The sequence below is a fragment of the Misgurnus anguillicaudatus genome, chromosome 13 (assembly GCF_027580225.2).
Source record: "Misgurnus anguillicaudatus chromosome 13, ASM2758022v2, whole genome shotgun sequence".
Taxonomy (NCBI): domain Eukaryota; kingdom Metazoa; phylum Chordata; class Actinopteri; order Cypriniformes; family Cobitidae; genus Misgurnus; species Misgurnus anguillicaudatus.
In genome coordinates, this window is record NC_073349.2 from 5,700,290 (window position 1) to 5,716,345 (window position 16,056).

The following is a 16,056-nucleotide window of genomic DNA, read 5'->3' on the forward strand; positions in this document are numbered from 1 at the left end:
CTTTGTTTGGACTTTGATGAGGGCAGCTTCCTCAATCTGGGGTGACATTTCCGGACTACTTGCGCTAAGCTGCTGCTGAATCACAACACACTGGACCAGCTTCACAATCAAAACAATTTAAAAAAAAAAAATTCTGAAGGAGGGACTACATAGATCAAGGAAGACATCAATTCGTTTTCAGGAGAGAGAAACCATGGTTTTTGGGTGTATTGATTACTATCAGCAAAACCATGGTTTTACTACACTTAACATGGTTTAACTATGGTTTTTAAAAAACATGGTGGTCAAACCCATGCTTATTTTGTGGTTACCACTATGGTTGTACTACAGTAACCATATTTTTTGGTTTTAACTGTAGTAAAACTATAGGTAATTTTTCGTAAGGATGTAGCCACAGAGTCTGTTGTGTAATAAAACTAATTTGTTTCTCTAGTTTCTGTAAGAGCTTTTTTTAAATATTTGTTCACCCACTGTAGCACATGTTTGGGCTAAATATTTGTACAGAATGTGTTACAGAACAAGCTCATTCATTTTTTTTTTAAGGATTTACCATACCATAATACAACAGTGTTAAATAGGGGTTGAATCATTATGACATTGGTGTATTACAAAAAACCCAAAAGCAAGTGCATTTTTGACATAATCACTTTCTTTGCCACACTGTAAAAAATTCCTTGTTGCACTTAAATGCTTAAGTTTAAACAACTTGAATTAATAAGTCATTTAAACATTTTGACTAGTTAGACTTTGCAATAAATTATACAAATAAAGTTGTAATAACTTAAGCCCATTCAATGTTATTTTTTTTATTCTAACGCAGCACTATAAAGAAAATTGAAATTACTTGTTTTATTCAATTTGTTTAAATTTAAACAGTTACGTGCAACGAACAGTTATTTATGCAGTTAAAAAAAAACTCTGTTTCTTTAAAAAGGATAAAAATGTTACTGTCTCTAGGGGGGAAAATTTTGATTGCAACTGAGTCATACATTATAAACCACACTATAAACCAGCTCAGAATGTACAGGGGTCTTGTGTGTTTGAGGAAGAGTATGAGGAAGATGTGGTGAATAAGGAAGATTAAAGGAAGAGTATAAAGGAAGATTTTTTTTATTCTTATTACATTTTATAGTACAGCATTTGGTATAATTCTACGCCTGCCCCCAGCAGCAACCAACCGCTTCTTTTCATTTTTCATTTAAATTGCTAGTTCCTATAAAATTTTATAATATAGGCTAGTATTTAACATATAATATATTGTATCTTCTATTAGATCTGCTAAGTCTGACTCTCTCTCCGTCTCTCTCTCTCTCTCTCTCTCTCTCTCTCTCTCTCTCTCTCTCTCTCTCTCTCTCTCTCTCGAGGGTTTTTTCTCCCTAGGACGTTTTTTCCCCTTGGAGTTTTTTCACCCCTGGAGAGTCAGCTAAAATTGGCTTCTTCTATACGAACTCTCTACTATATGTTCACTAGGGTTTAATCTTAGCCGCTTTGCTACTATTGTTGTACTCTGAAACAATTTAAAATAATTGTGAAAATAAAATAAATATATAAATAAAACTGAATTGAATTATGAGGAAGATGTGTTGGATAAGGAATAAATGCAGTAGTTCCAAGATTTTTTTGTGTGTTTAAGGTTTTGATACGTTCAAAAAAAATTAATACGAGTTTAATATGATGATGGTGTGTGTTGAATGCGTTGTAATGTGTTATGTCTCCATCTGCTGGTTTGTCTGTGTAAAAACGCGTTACACGTTTCAAATGCGATGTGTCTATTCTCGGCAATTTAGTGGCTATTACTAACTTCTAGTACATAACTATCCGCATGTTTATTGTGCTTGACAGTATAATTCGGTATTAAGTTATCAGTATCAAGTATTCGTGTCATACAGTGTGTTGTGTTGTGTTTGTAGTTAACGTGATGCTTTAAACAGGAAACCGAAAGTGTTTCACTTCATACTTTTACTTTCATTCTGAAACGTCTCATATGTATCGATGATATTCTGCTGTTAGTTTCATTTCTTCATGCCTTTTAGACATGTGATGTGATGGAGGACAAATCGAGACACATGAGACTTAGAGAATGGCTCATAGCACAGATAGACAGCGGCAAATACGCGGGATTGAGCTGGGAAAACCAGGAGAAAACCATGTTCAGGATTCCCTGGAAACACGCGGCCAAACAGGACTACAGACAGCACCAAGACGCTGCACTCTTCAAGGTGGATTCATCTTACTCATATATAACTGACCTAAGAACAGTAGATATTTAGTTATCAGATGATTTACACTTCAAAATGTAAACTTTGATTCATGTCAATAAAGTGTGCGGCGCGCGCGCAGCTTTATATATTGTGGGGTCCAAATGTCCCCACAGTGAAAGTAAAAGTCTTACACATAAATTGTGACGAAAGCTGTCCGGTCCCCACGATTTTAAATGTTTATTGAACAAACAGAATGATGTTTATTTGAAAATGTCAAAATGCACAAAGTTTTGTGTGAGGGTTAAAGGTTGGGTCGCCTATACAGTTTGTACAAAGTCATTACGTCTAGTCATAACAATGTATAAAAACAAACGTGTATTTGTGTGTCTACTGTTTGTGTCAGGCATGGGCCATGTACAAAGGTAAATTTCGGGAGGGCATGGATAAAGCAGATCCTTCCACATGGAAAACCCGTCTGCGTTGTGCCCTCAACAAGAGCTCGGACTTCCAGGAGGTTCCTGAACGCAGTCAGCTGGACATCTCTGAACCATACAAAGTTTACCGGATCATGGACGATACAGGACGAGTAACAGGTGCTACATTTTTTCCCTCACCTTCAGAGAAGCAAACGTTTACATATCGTTGCTTTCATATTATTACATAATGCGCTTTCAGGTTTCTTCATTTTGCATGCCTGTCATGTTTGTGAGACAGCATTAATTGACCTTAATTATTAATAGGGCACTTGAAAAAATCTAAAATCTTTTCACACTTAAATTTGTTCATTTGGCAGATGCTTTAATCCAAGGCAACATACAATAAAAGAGCATTTAACATTTAGTTTTTTAATAGTCTCTGAATCATCCACTTGCATTTACACTCATATAACATAATACAGTATGAGTCCATTTCATTATAAAAAGCACTTTGGCAAATGTTTTGGTTTTTGTTTGTTTTAGTACTGAGGTTATTATGCAAACTGCTATTGTATAACTTAACTGAGAGTTTAATATAAGTTTCTTTTGTTTGTTTTCTAAAGACATGGCTGGGAATGCAATGATGTTACATGAAGATGACAGCAGCCCGGCTCTTAGAGGGATACAGGTACTGTATTGTGCGTCACATGAAAACTCTTCTGGAAATCCCCACTCACACTGCGCTCACTTGTTTTCCTTCCACCTACTGGACAAACTGGAGATGTTTAAGGTTGAAGTTGTTTTGTGTTGGACTGCACATCAACAAAATGTTTATAATGTTTTTTTATTTTTCACCTTTTAGCAGGTCAATCTACCTGGCGACTCAGACAGAGGATCGAGTGGTTAGTGTTTGTTTTAGGTCACACAACAGTTAACAAAGAAAAATATGTGTGTAGCAGTGCAAAGCAATGGTTTCAGTTTCACTCTCTTTCTCTGTGTGTGTTTGTGCAGAGAGAAGTGTGAATGGCAGGCCGTATGCGTCTCCCATTATAAACACTGAAGGTGGTGGTAACGCTGTTCCTCAAGCCGTACCTTTATATCTATCTCAAGTGCCTTTGTCTGGTAAGAGACTTATCTTAATATTTATATTTTACACATTTATCTACAGTAGGTTCAGGGTTTTTTGTCAAATTTCAAACATCACACTTCACAAAAAATTAAAAAACATTAAAAAACTTTCTTTTATAATTTTAATGTAATACAGTAGCATTGAGATAATATCTCAATGCTACTGTATTAGATTAAAATTATAAAAGAAAGTGGTGTTTTTTAATGTTTTTAATGTAAAATTATCCCTTTATTTCTTTGTCTTTTAAAGTTTTATAAGGGAAAAAATATTTTGTGTTTACCAAACCCCAATTTTTATATTGATTTTTGAATGCTTTGATCTGCACTGCAAAAAAAATGACTTTCTTGCTTAGTATTTTTGTCTTGTTTTCAGTAGAAATATCTAAAAATTCTTAAATCAAGATGTATTTTCTAAATGAGCAAATAACCTAAGAAAATAACTCAGTTTTTAGACAAAACATATCAAATTTAAGTGAATTTGTGTTTAAAACAAGCAAAAAATCAACATGATCTCACAAAGTTCAGTGGGATAGTCACAGAATTTTTGCTAATTTTTCCATGGCATTCTCATATATCTTCACATTTTTACTTTCTTTTCCATGGCATTCTCAAGGATTGGTTACTCAACTGCTTTTTCCTATTTTCAAACCATTGTCGCTTCAGTTTAGTTATATTTGGTGTTTGCGTTAGTATGTCACTTTAAGTATTTGTTTACACTTTTTTTTCTGATTTATTCTTTTATATTTTCTAAACTTTAAACAATTGTCGCCGGGTGTTGGGGTTAGACTGTAAAAAAATTACAATGGTATTGCAGCTGGATTGCCGGTAATTTGCCGTAGATTTAAATTTATGTTATTTACTGGCAAGAGTTTGTTCAAAGTTAAATAAATTTTAAACATAAACAAGTCTTTATCTTAACAGAATAAAACTATACAATAGCAGCCTCATGCAAAGCATTCTGGGAACCAGAAATCATCATCAACCTTTTTCTGTTTTTTGCTTCAGATTTTGTTTCCCAGGATGTTTTGCTTGATGCTGTTTTTTTAGTTTTACTCTGTAAAGAAAAAGACTTGTAAATGTTTAATATTCATTTAACTTTGAACAAAATGTTGCCAGTAAAAAACATAAATTTTAATCTACGGTAAGTTACCGGCAACCCAGCTGCGATTTCTATGGATTTTTTTTACAGTGGATGTCATTATATGTAAATCTAACCCTAAACCGAAGCGACAATGGTAAGTAAATAGGACAAAACAGTTGAGTAACTAATCCGCGAGAATGCCACGGAGAAAGACAGGAAAAATGCGGAGATCCGTGAGAATGCCACGGGAAAATGAGCAAAAAATTCTGTGACTATCCCACAGAAATTCGTGAGATCAGGTTGAAAAAAATCTGCCAATGGAATAAGACATTTTTTTCTTGAATTTACTTAATACAAGAAAAAATCAGCAAAAAATGTCTTATTCCATTTGCAGATTTTTTTTGCTTGTTTCAAGCACAAATTTGCTTAAATTTGATATGTTTTGTCTAAAAACTAGACTTATTTCATTAGGTCATTTGCACATCAAGAAAATACATCTTGATTTAAGAATTTTTAAATATTTCTACTGAAAACAGGACAAAAATACTAAGTAAGAAAGTCATTTTTGCAGTGTAATGGTGGTGTTCAGAGCTTAAAAAAATGCAAACTTTACATGTAATTAATGATCAGGCTGTAGCCCTCTGATCCAGTGGCATATCAGATTGACACCTAATGGTGCTGGGGGGAAAGCAATCACATTTTAGGGTGGCTCCGCCCAGGTTGTGCACCGGTTGGGCCAGGGGTAGGCAAATATTTTTGACTCAAGGGTTTTGACTTATCAGGTTTTGAAATACATTGGAAAACCCAAGACAACTTTAGCTTTATTTATTCCAAACAAACACTCAATTATTACTGTACTATAGTCACACATGGACATTTATCTGTACCCTGCTTTTAAGAATACAATTTTATATTTTGGAAAAAACTGTACCACTGCTCTTGTGCATATCATATTTACAGTTCTGAGGTAAACATCACAATCAAAGTAATATATTTAGCATAGTAAGACACAACTTTCATTTCATATCAATTGTGAGGCATAATTACAGTTATCATTATGAAGAAAATGAACCACGATTTTATTTTTGTAGTATCCATGATTTTAGCAGATTAATTACCATTTGCATTACAATAGTTTTTCTACAAATAAAATAGCCTACCATTGTTATTATGGTGAGAACATTTGTGGGTAAAAGTGTGGTTACTTACTACAAATAACAATATGTTTACTATATGTTCAATCATGATTCATTTTCGCAAGATCAAATGATCACAAGTGCAGTACTTGATAATTATTACATATATTTATCATGAAAAAAATATGTGTTAAAAACAGAGGAAGCCGGTTGTTGCAATACTTTTAGGGCAATAACACACACCACCTTCTGTCTGATGCTGGTGAAATATTTTGCTGTCCATTATGTATTAAACATGCATCATTCAGAGTCTTTTATCATCATTCATTTTTTATTTTATTGTAGTGCTCATTTTTTCACTCATTCATGTCAAAATGTATATGCGCTCTTTGGCGCCCCCTGCAGCTGGTGGCGCCCAAGCCGACCACCTAGCTTGCCTATGCCTAGAAATGGATACATTTGTTATTACATAGTTTTGATTAGTTAAATTTTAAACTTTTGAAAAGCAAATGTTGTCTTCATTATGAACATTTTATAGTATGTAATGTTTTATTATGATTATTATTATATATGTTTTTTTTTATTTAAGCCAACCATTTTAAAATGGAGTTCTTAATTTGATAAGTGTCGTGTGTGTGTTTGTAGACTTTCGTCTGGAGGTACGATTGTTTTACTATGGTAATCTGGTGCAGAGTGACGTAGCTTCATCTCCAGACGGCTGCTTCATCCTGCAGGGCTGTGCTCCAGTAGGGAACGAGCGCATCTACGGGCCTTGCGAAGCTAAGAAAGTATTCTTCCCCCGTCCAGACATTGTGCCCCTCCCTCCAGGCATCACCGAGGCCATGAGTCGTCTGCTACCGCACCTAGAGAAGGGCGTGCTGGTGTGGGTGGCTCCGGACGGTGTCTTTATCAAACGCTTCTGCCAGGGCCGCGTGTACTGGGATGGCCCGTTGGCCGAACACCGAGACAAACCCAACAAACTAGAGAGAGAGAGGACCTGCAAACTGCTCGATACGACCATCTTTTTACAGGGTGAATAAGAGCGAGGGCTGGGAAACCATCACTTTCTGGCTTCATTACACAATATTTTTCTAATGTGATTTTGCACTTACAATGTTTGCTGGATTTCTCACAGAGTTACAAGGCCATCAGCAGGGCGGAGGCCCTGAGCCACGATACAGCGTGGACCTGTGTTTTGGAGAGGAGTTCCCTGACCCCAACCAACCAAAGAGTAAGAAGCTCATCACTGCACAGGTGAGAGTATCCAAAAGGGTTGTGTTGTTATATTCAACCTTTCTATGACAACAATTCAGGATAAAGCACTTTAACCGGATGTGGTCAGGGTTATAGAGTCCAGTTAGTATGATCTATATTTTACTAGGATATGGTCACGCAAAGACCTGCGTGAGACACATGGTGCCTCATTCATTTGACTTTGGCCCAAAATGTTTGTTCCGAAAGTACCTATGGAAATGCAAATGACACAGATGCTTATAAAGTCTGACTGCAGACAGTGCTGTATAGGAAATGTTATGTATGGAGTTAGTATTTCTTACATTTATATTGGCTCATACCTCAGAAATGTTTAAAGTGACATTATATGACATATTATGACATTATAATACCAAAACATTTTACTTTTCATAGCATACTTTGTTTGTGCTCCAGATGAGTGATATTTTATTTTCCTCCATATTCAAATTATTGCAAAGCGCTTGTTATTTCGAAAAGGGTAATGACTAAATCATTGATTGTTACCTAACGAGCATGCTAGTATAATATAAAAGACTGTATTTTTATTAAAGCTGAAGTGCGTAACTTTTACCTCTCTATTGCCATCTCTGTTTGAAATATAAAATTGCAGAAAGTGGGGTTAATTTACCATCATCGAAACCCTGAACTTTTGGTTGATTAATGCTGCAGTCTGCAAGATTTTTTTTTTTTTTTGATCATATTCACTGAAACCGACACTATGCTCCGATAGAGCAACATAAATTAGACTGTTTAAGAAAAAACCTGCGCTTCTACCTCCAACTAGAGCCTGTTTTTTGTTTGGCAAAAATCCACCGTTCCTGGTTCATCTGGTCCAGTCAGCGCAGGCCGGTTCATCTGGTCCAATTAGCCAGAGTTGTGCCTGTCAATCACAGTTCCTGCACAAGCCACAGATCCACCTCGCACGCGTTACAATATCACATGCATCCGCCTAAAGTTCACAGGTGTGTTGGATTGAACGCAGCGTGATGGGGGAGAAAACATTCACTAACAAATTTCCGAGTCCTCGGTTAACAACCAGAGCTAGGAGAACAACCAAGGAAAATAAAACAACCAAGGAAACAAAGAGAAAAAAGTGACTGTGCCCATAATTAAACTAGGATCAATATCAGACTGACATTTAAAAGGTGGAGAGATCAATGAGATTTTAAAGACTTCAAGCTGGATGTAGAGCTTGCCACATTTCTTCTTGACAGGTAATTGTGATTTATCAACCATTGATTGAACTTCTGAGTGTTATGTAAGTAATCTTAAGTATACTTGCACACGCACTGACGAGGACGAGCTCGATGGAAGGTTGCTCGGTGGTAGTGTGGGAGGGGCATGAAAATTGTAAACATTCGAAATCATCTCAATCATCCAGAGTTGCAGACTGCAGCTTTAATCTAAAACCTGCTTACCTTGATAATGTCCGTTCTGGGGGCACCTGATAAGAGTAAGTTCAATCAATCTTCTACTGGTAACCTAGAGTTAATGCGTGCACACAGGGAATACATAAAGACATTTAATTTCAAACATACCCAGGTATGTCACATAACCAGCTTTCTGAAATACCCCCCAGGTTAGTTTACAAACTTATCTTTACATTTGTTGAAAAACAATTGAAATTTCTCAGAAAATCCAACTTGACAGCTCAACTTATTGGGCATGATGATAAGCTTACCGTTGTGAATAAGGGTAAGGCCAGAGTAAATTACTAGTTTTGTTAGGGTTTTCAATAAAAATGTTCAATAATATTTGTTACTGATGTTACTGATAGCAGCTAAACATTTTCCAGAATTTTGCTTACTTTTTAACACATTTTTTCCTTATAAATTCCTTATTACGTAGTTTTAACATTTTCATGAATCTGGCCCCATGTCCTTACTCTTAGATGTCCCAGTCACTTCAACTTCGGATCCCTTAAAGGAACAGTATGTAAGAAATTTATATCAATTAATCATAAAATGGCCCTGATATGTCACTAGACATTAAGAAATCATTTTCATTTCAAATACTTATAACACTGACAACAGTGGTCCGGCCAGGATATTGTCATTTAAAAAGTGGAGTTGCAGCCCTCAACTGATGTTTATGTTGTCATTTTGTGTATTGGCCACCAATGTGTGATTGCAGTACCAGTTTTAGCCACAAGTTTTGTGATTGCAATATCAGTTTGGGCCACAATCCTACATACTGTTCCTTTAAAGCAACACTATGTAGTTTCCATGTAAAAATGACTTACAGCTCCCCCATGTGGTTGAAAAGCGCAACAGTGCCTAGTATCAGACACTCTTCTGCAGGCAGGGGGAGGGGCGGGGCTGTGTGCTCTACCCTCCACCGCCCCTTTCAGAGTGTGCTTGTAGCAGCTAGGAGACTGCTTAGGTTGCAGCAGCAGTACAATTTGTCCAGTTAAAAGTTGTTCTATCACTGAAATTATTTTAGAGACATTATTTAAAGGTAAAAAAACTACATAGTGTTGCTTTAACTCCAAACCTTAACTTCAACTAACCTGATGTTACAATTCAATGCTTTTATATGAAAGGCATTTTCAGCCAGTTTTAAAGAAGTTAAAATTAATTAAATAAAAGAATGAAATGAATTTTTATTAATGCTCACTCACACAATGCAAATTCAATGTTAATCAGTGGGTGGAGCTTACTAACTCATGTAACAGAGAGTGTCTGGAGCAGTATTGCCAACTTAGCGAATTTTTTCCAAAGACTGTTTGGAGAAACCTTAGCCTTACGTCTTTTACTTTTTCCCCACCAGCAATTTTTTACGTTTCTAGTCAGTGCCAACATTTTTATCATTTTCAAATAGTTTAATGCCTTCCAGAAAACTTTCTGTATTAAATATATAAACATACAATGTATCAAATGAACAGACCCTCTCCTTTCAAACAAAAATGCAATTCATCCTATCTACATTTGTTTTCTTTTTATCACCTCTTAAATATGGAAACATTTCTTTATACCAAATTTTGAGCATAAAGCTGAGATAATTACATTTTTGTAAAGGACTTTTTATAGTGATCAGATTCAGAGCGATGATCAAAACATACACATAGTTTTTACTGTGTTTGGGTCCATAGATGATTTAGTGTTTTATAAGGTGGGTAAGAGCACCGCCTAGTGCAGTGCTTCCCAATCCTGGTCTCCGAGCAGCCCCTCCCAGAAAGTTTTAGCCTCCTTCCAAAATGGTTAAGCTGATGAGTTAAATCACGTGTGTTAAATAAGGCGACATCTAGGACTTTCTGGGAGGGGATGCTCGAGGACCAGGATTGGGAAGCACTGGCCTAGTGGATAATAGCAGAAATATGGACTGCCATAAAAACTTGTCATTTGCAGGGAAGCATTTTTTCTTAATGGGGACATTTCACAAAACTTTTAAGATGTAAAAATAATCTTTGGTGTCTCCAGAGCATGTATGTGAGGGAGGTTTTAGCTCAAAATACCATATAGATAATTTATTTTAACAAGTTAAAATTCCCACTTTAAAGGTGTTTTTGTAATGCAAACACTTTACACCATGATGGTGTTTTTTATTTTTATTGAAACTCAGTTGTGCTGTCAATTATTTTGTATCTTTCTCTCTGCACTAAATGGCAGTGCCGTAGTTGGATACTGCAGATTAAGGGGCGGTATTATTGTAATAAGATCCCCTTTTGACATCACAAGGGGAGCCAAATTTCAATGAGCTATTTTTTCACATGCCTGCAGAGAATGGTTTATCAAAACAAAGTTAATGGGTTGTTCTTTTTAAAATTTTATATTTTAATAGATGGAATATGGAACCAATTATAGCCCTTAAACATAGAAAAAGTCAGATTTTAATGATATGTCACCTTTAATTAACAAGATAACTCACCAATGGTGGGGAAACAATCAAACAGTCTGTGTCGTCTGTTACGTCCCACGAGTGCCAGGGCTTTCCTGGTGACCTCCCTCGACGTCTACTCCATACAGTGAGCTGATGTGTGAATGAGCTTTGCACATACAAAACAGCAAAAAAAAATTTAATTGTAAAGGAGGAAGCAACGATGCACAGATATTGACTGGTCCTTGGAAACACTATTTTATATGTGCACAGCTCATTCACAGGTCAGCTCTGTACGGCCTGAAAGTAGTAGTCGAGAGAGATGAGCATTCAAAAATGTACAGGCCACACAGAACGTGTAACGATGTGAAAGTTCATCCAAACTATCCAAATAGATTTGGCACTAGGCGCTTTCTATAAAAAAAGTTTGAAAACTCGCTAAATCCAGCAACAAAGTCCGTTAGTCCGTAAGTTGGCAACACTGCCTTAAGGCCATTTCACACGGTACGCGGCAAGCGGCGGAATCACCGCACGGCTACAGCTTTTCTCATATAGTGGAAACGTTTTGTGCAGTATTTAGTGGAAATATGTTTATCTTCAACAGCGCCTGCCATGAAGAGTCGTGTCCGTAAAAGGGACAAGATTTTGGGTGTACGAGCAAGGCGTGTGGACCAAGGTTATTATAGTTTTGCTTTTTTAAATTAGTTTTTATTTTAGTATCGTTTTCAATTTTGCTTTAAATTTAAGTTTAGTTTTAGTTAGTTTCATGAATGGTTTTGTTAGTTTTAGTTTAGTTTTTATTTTGCAAACACATTTCTATTTAGTTTTTATTTTATTTAGTTTCAGTTATAGTTTTAGTAATTATAGTTTAGCAGCTAACAGCAGCTAGACTGTCTGACATATTTATCAGTTAACTGAGGTTGCTGTCAGCCTCAGCTAATCTCACATGCATAAAGCACCATCTACAAGTAAAGACTCCTTAAAAGTTTGTAAACATTGCAACGTCTCCGGGTGGGCCGGGATTAGTTGGAGCCAAAAAGAGGCGCGGACGCAATGCTGACAAGCGTAAGCTAGGACGTTTTAGGAGGGATTTATTAAACATAGATGCAGAAGAAGGTTCGGAACTGTCCAAATATGTAAAGTTACTGACTCTGCGTGACAGCTATTTTTATTAAATTAACTCTGTAACAGTTCGTTTTTGTATCTTGTTCTCATTGGAAACATTTTAACCAGGTTTTGGATATTTCCTACATATAAAGTATTTTCGGCTGGTTTGGGGGATTTTGTCAAGGCTTATTGTCTAATGTAACCTATCGCTGGGCTAACTATGATTAGCAATGGGGATTATTTTAAGAGGTCATTCAAAGGATGGCACACACATCTATCGCTGTTTGTTTGTTTAACATTTAAGCTAGCTAGTGCACTGACGGTTGACTTATCATCACCTATAAAACAGAAACTTGCTGATTTGTACTAGATAAGACCAATACATATGATAGATTATTTTACCTGATATGAAGTGCGCGCTGCAAACACAAGCATTATTTGCGATCGTCTCCGTCCATTCAACCACAATTGTCTTCTTTATTTCTGTGAAGGAATGTCTGCCGGGATCCGGTAAAACTTTGGTTTTGAATGAAAAGTGCTGTTACTTCTATTTTGGCAGCCAAAAACACAAGACGACGTCAATTTAGAAGTCAAAACCTCAAACTTTTAGTGTGCCTGCTATGAGTTCTTCATGTTTTGCCTCCAGCTAGAGCGGCGACGTCACAGTGACGTAGGCGATTAAGGGGTCTATTATAAAGCCTGTTCAGATTTTCCGCCACGGGATGAGAGCTTATTAATTACGAAAACGAATACTTATTTTTGATAATTATTATTTTATTTCAGTTAGTTTTTCAATAACTGTTACTCGTTTCGCTTCGTTTTAGTTTTTCATTTATTATGAATTTTAAATTTTATTTCATTTAACGAAAATGTTTTTTAGATGATAGTTTTAGTCTTATTTTCAGTTTTCGTTCACGAAAATAACCTTGGGTGGACCAACTCCCCTTCACCTCTGTAACCGCCCCTGTTTTTCCGCTTTCCGCATGTCTCCTATTGAAAAAAAAACGCTGTTGCCGTGTACCGTGTGAAATGGCCATTAGTCGCTCAAACAAGTGTACAAATAAACCTCACCCACTGATTAACATAGACTTTGCATACAAGTTGACTTTAAAAATGTCTATTAATACAAATAAAAAAAGTATTTAAAAATCTATTTTTACTTTCTTTTTTACGTTTGCATTATTTTTGTAATTTTCATAGTCAAGATTGTAGTTAACCTTATGAAAATGAACCATGTTTTTTTCTGGTAAAAGTGTAGTAACCATAGTTAATTTCCACAAGGGGAGCCTCAAGATTGTAGTAAGAATGAAAGAGTTACAAGATTTATATTTCAGTTTGAAAGGGATAATGCATTCTCAGCATCATTTTTTTAATGTTTGGCACATATATTGTGTTTTTTATAATGAATTTTTTTTAAATTTAAATTTATACAATTTAATAAATTTATTAGCTGAATGTGCCTTCCATAACTCAAACCATGAAATCTAACAGCAGTGATAAGAGGACAGAAATGTTTTAGGATCATTGATTGCTTTTTAAAAACAGCAGTTCTTTTACTTGCCAAAAGAGGGCATCATGTAATGCTATTACAGTAAATACTTTCTCTCTGTTTCTCGCTCCATTTTTGTGTAGGTGATTCCCCTGTTTGCCGTAGAGTGTCTAGGGAGACATGATACATCTAATAATGTGGAGATGAAGTGTTCACCCTCAGAAAAGAGCTGTATGCAAAGCGATACATAGACACGCCTTACTGAGAAGAACACACAAACCTTTCATCATCGACAAAATCTGAAGGATCTGAATAGAGAGTGAGATAGAGAAAACGAGAGAAACCTTGTGTGCTTTTGTATTGATCAAGCAAAATCTTTATTCTAACCATAAAAGACTTAATAATGACAGAATAACATTGTGATTGCTTTATATTTTTATATGTTTGCAAAATTGAAGTAAAATTGAGAGTTTTTAGTTATTTTACTACTTGGTTAAGTTATTTCAGAAGGGAAATATGACTCAGGTGTGATCGCACATGTATGTGGCTTCTGAACTTTTTGTACTTTTTGATAATCCTATAAATCACTATCATTTAATCATGCATTGTTTTCATTTGTACTTTTGTAAAGATGGTAAAAATTGAGTTAGACTCTTCCCAAGTAAATCTAGAAAGCCTTTCATTTATTTCTAGCGAACATTGTATTACAGTTTCACAAATTTAAAAATATACAGTTTTAGAGCTATAACATTTACAAAGAAAAAAACCCAGCAAATGTTATTTGAAAAACCACAACAACAAAAATAAACCAGAGAAAAATAAAGTGATAGAGTGTGCTTGATCAAGAGTAGATAGATATATTTACCCGTATCTGAGTTCAAAACAACACTAGACTTTCATATTTATTCCCTGCTCTCAGTCACACAGAAACATCAAAGGGAAAAGCACAAATCACCAGAGGAGCTTTCTGATGTGTGGCTAGCACCATCACTATTTTAAAGACCAACCCCATGGCGGCGTGTGCAGGGTCATTATGTCTTTAGTGTCTTTTCCCTCGGTAAGAACAGACTGGAGTGTAATGCTAAAGTGAACTAGCATACTGACCCCAAACTGAAAGCTTGGCTGCTAATACATTCACCTTGCCTGCAGTTCCTAAGCATGAAACAAGAATGCAATACGAAAATAACAGTAGACTTCTATCCTTAAGTAGCATATTCACAGAACACTTGTTTTTAAGATATATTCCTATGATTTGTCTTTGTACACATCTGATATCATTTCTTGTTATAATACTCATTGAAAAGACATACCCTGCAAGAAAAAAGGCTTGAGATTAGCATAACTGAAAGGTGCGTGGCATCACAGGTAAGTGATTTCTGATTGTCTCATTGTGCATTTTGGGCTTTCCTAGCATGTCATTTAACTCACGTTAAACAGTAGCAACAGAGAAGGAACGGCAATAAACTGGTGATTCCATGAGGTTACCAGTCAGTTGCGAACCTTCCCGTTTGGCCTTACCACTCTTGGTCTTTTTACAACGACCGAAGGTAAGCGAGAGCCTCACTGCCTTCTTTCCCGCTTACAACCTTGAGGTAAATGGGAGATAGTCTTGCCTCCAGACTGGAGCTCGGGGGCAGACCAGCGTCTCTTGCGTGTACGCCCCCTTGGTGGACCAGGAGAAGTCTGGGCCACAGGGGGAGGAGGAGGTGCTGGAGGAGGGCGTGACCTTTCTGCTGTATCTGTGCAAGTATGCACCCCTGCTGCTGCTGCTGGCGAGCGGACAAGCGGGCATTGCGCCTGGCTGCTGGAGTGAGCGAGGGTTGGTGTAGGAGTCAGCGCCAGAACCACATCACCTGTACCCAACTGACGGCACTGCAAGCCATACAGCTGTGCGCTTCGCTGAGGACTGCACGAAGACCAGCCATGATCCCGGACGAAAAATGGATATTCGGCTAAGACTGTGAGTAACTCCTGCTGGTACAAAAATGTACATCTTGGTATGTTTGGAATATTACCATGGACAAAAGACGGTCAAAACACTTGTCAAAACACCACACATATCTCTAAAAAGGATGTGGAAATATGCAAATATTTAGCATGCACACTACATTTTAAGAGGTACAGTTTTTGAATTTTTAAATATATGATTTATTTATTCATTTAGCTGACGCTTTTATCCAAAGCGACTTACAATTGCTATATATGTCAGAGGTTGCATGCCTCTGGAGCAACTAGGGGTTAAGAGTCTTGCTCAGAGACACAATGGTATGTCACAGTGGATTTGAACCCGGGTCTCTCAGACCAAAGGTGTGTGTCTTATCCACTGCGCCATCCCACCCAAATTAAACTAGACTGCTTTCATACCAATATGGTCACATGGGTTTGGCATGGGACCAGCAAACAAATGCAAATGCAAAACACAAATCTT

The 16,056-nt window shown here is 36.5% G+C and overlaps 2 protein-coding genes across 7 annotated transcripts in view; one reads left to right on the plus strand and one right to left on the minus strand.

Annotated features, from left to right (window-relative positions):
- Window positions 1-1,752: 1,752 nt before the first annotated feature.
- On the plus strand, window positions 1,753-14,231 carry irf10 (interferon regulatory factor 10). 2 transcript variants are annotated; one of them, XM_055188352.2, is made up of 8 exons: window positions 1,753-2,219; window positions 2,605-2,794; window positions 3,241-3,305; window positions 3,483-3,519; window positions 3,629-3,739; window positions 6,608-6,994; window positions 7,098-7,216; window positions 13,772-14,231. In XM_055188352.2, the coding sequence occupies exons 1-8, from the start codon at window positions 2,046-2,048 to the stop codon at window positions 13,877-13,879; spliced, it is 1,191 nt and encodes a 396-aa protein (XP_055044327.1). In that variant the 5' UTR covers window positions 1,753-2,045; the 3' UTR covers window positions 13,880-14,231. The 2 variants fall into 2 exon arrangements, with proteins under 2 accessions (XP_055044327.1, XP_055044326.1); XM_055188351.2 differs by having other exon boundaries at window positions 1,755-2,219; window positions 3,480-3,519.
- Window positions 14,232-14,371: 140 nt separating this feature from the next.
- LOC129430800 (uncharacterized) overlaps window positions 14,372-16,056 on the minus strand; it is a 31,085-nt gene continuing 29,400 nt past the window's right edge. For 4 of the 5 annotated variants that reach the window (XM_055188346.2, XM_055188348.2, XM_073874907.1 and 1 more), the window contains one exon: window positions 14,372-15,602. In XM_055188346.2, the coding sequence (XP_055044321.1) occupies window positions 15,189-15,602 (414 nt within the window). In that variant the 3' untranslated portion in view covers window positions 14,372-15,188. The remainder of the gene's footprint in view (window positions 15,603-16,056) is intronic. The other variant, XM_055188350.2, reaches the window with a different exon arrangement.

Bases quoted from the DNA above. Each gene is read 5' to 3' on its own strand.
- irf10 (XM_055188351.2), top strand. From the start codon at position 2,046: ATGGAGGACAAATCGAGACACATGAGACTTAGAGAATGGCTCATAGCA. The intron at 3,306-3,479 runs GTACTGTATTGT...TTCACCTTTTAG, and splicing joins CGGCTCTTAGAGGGATACAG to CAGGTCAATCTACCTGGCGA. The intron at 6,995-7,097 runs GTGAATAAGAGC...GATTTCTCACAG, and splicing joins TACGACCATCTTTTTACAGG to AGTTACAAGGCCATCAGCAG.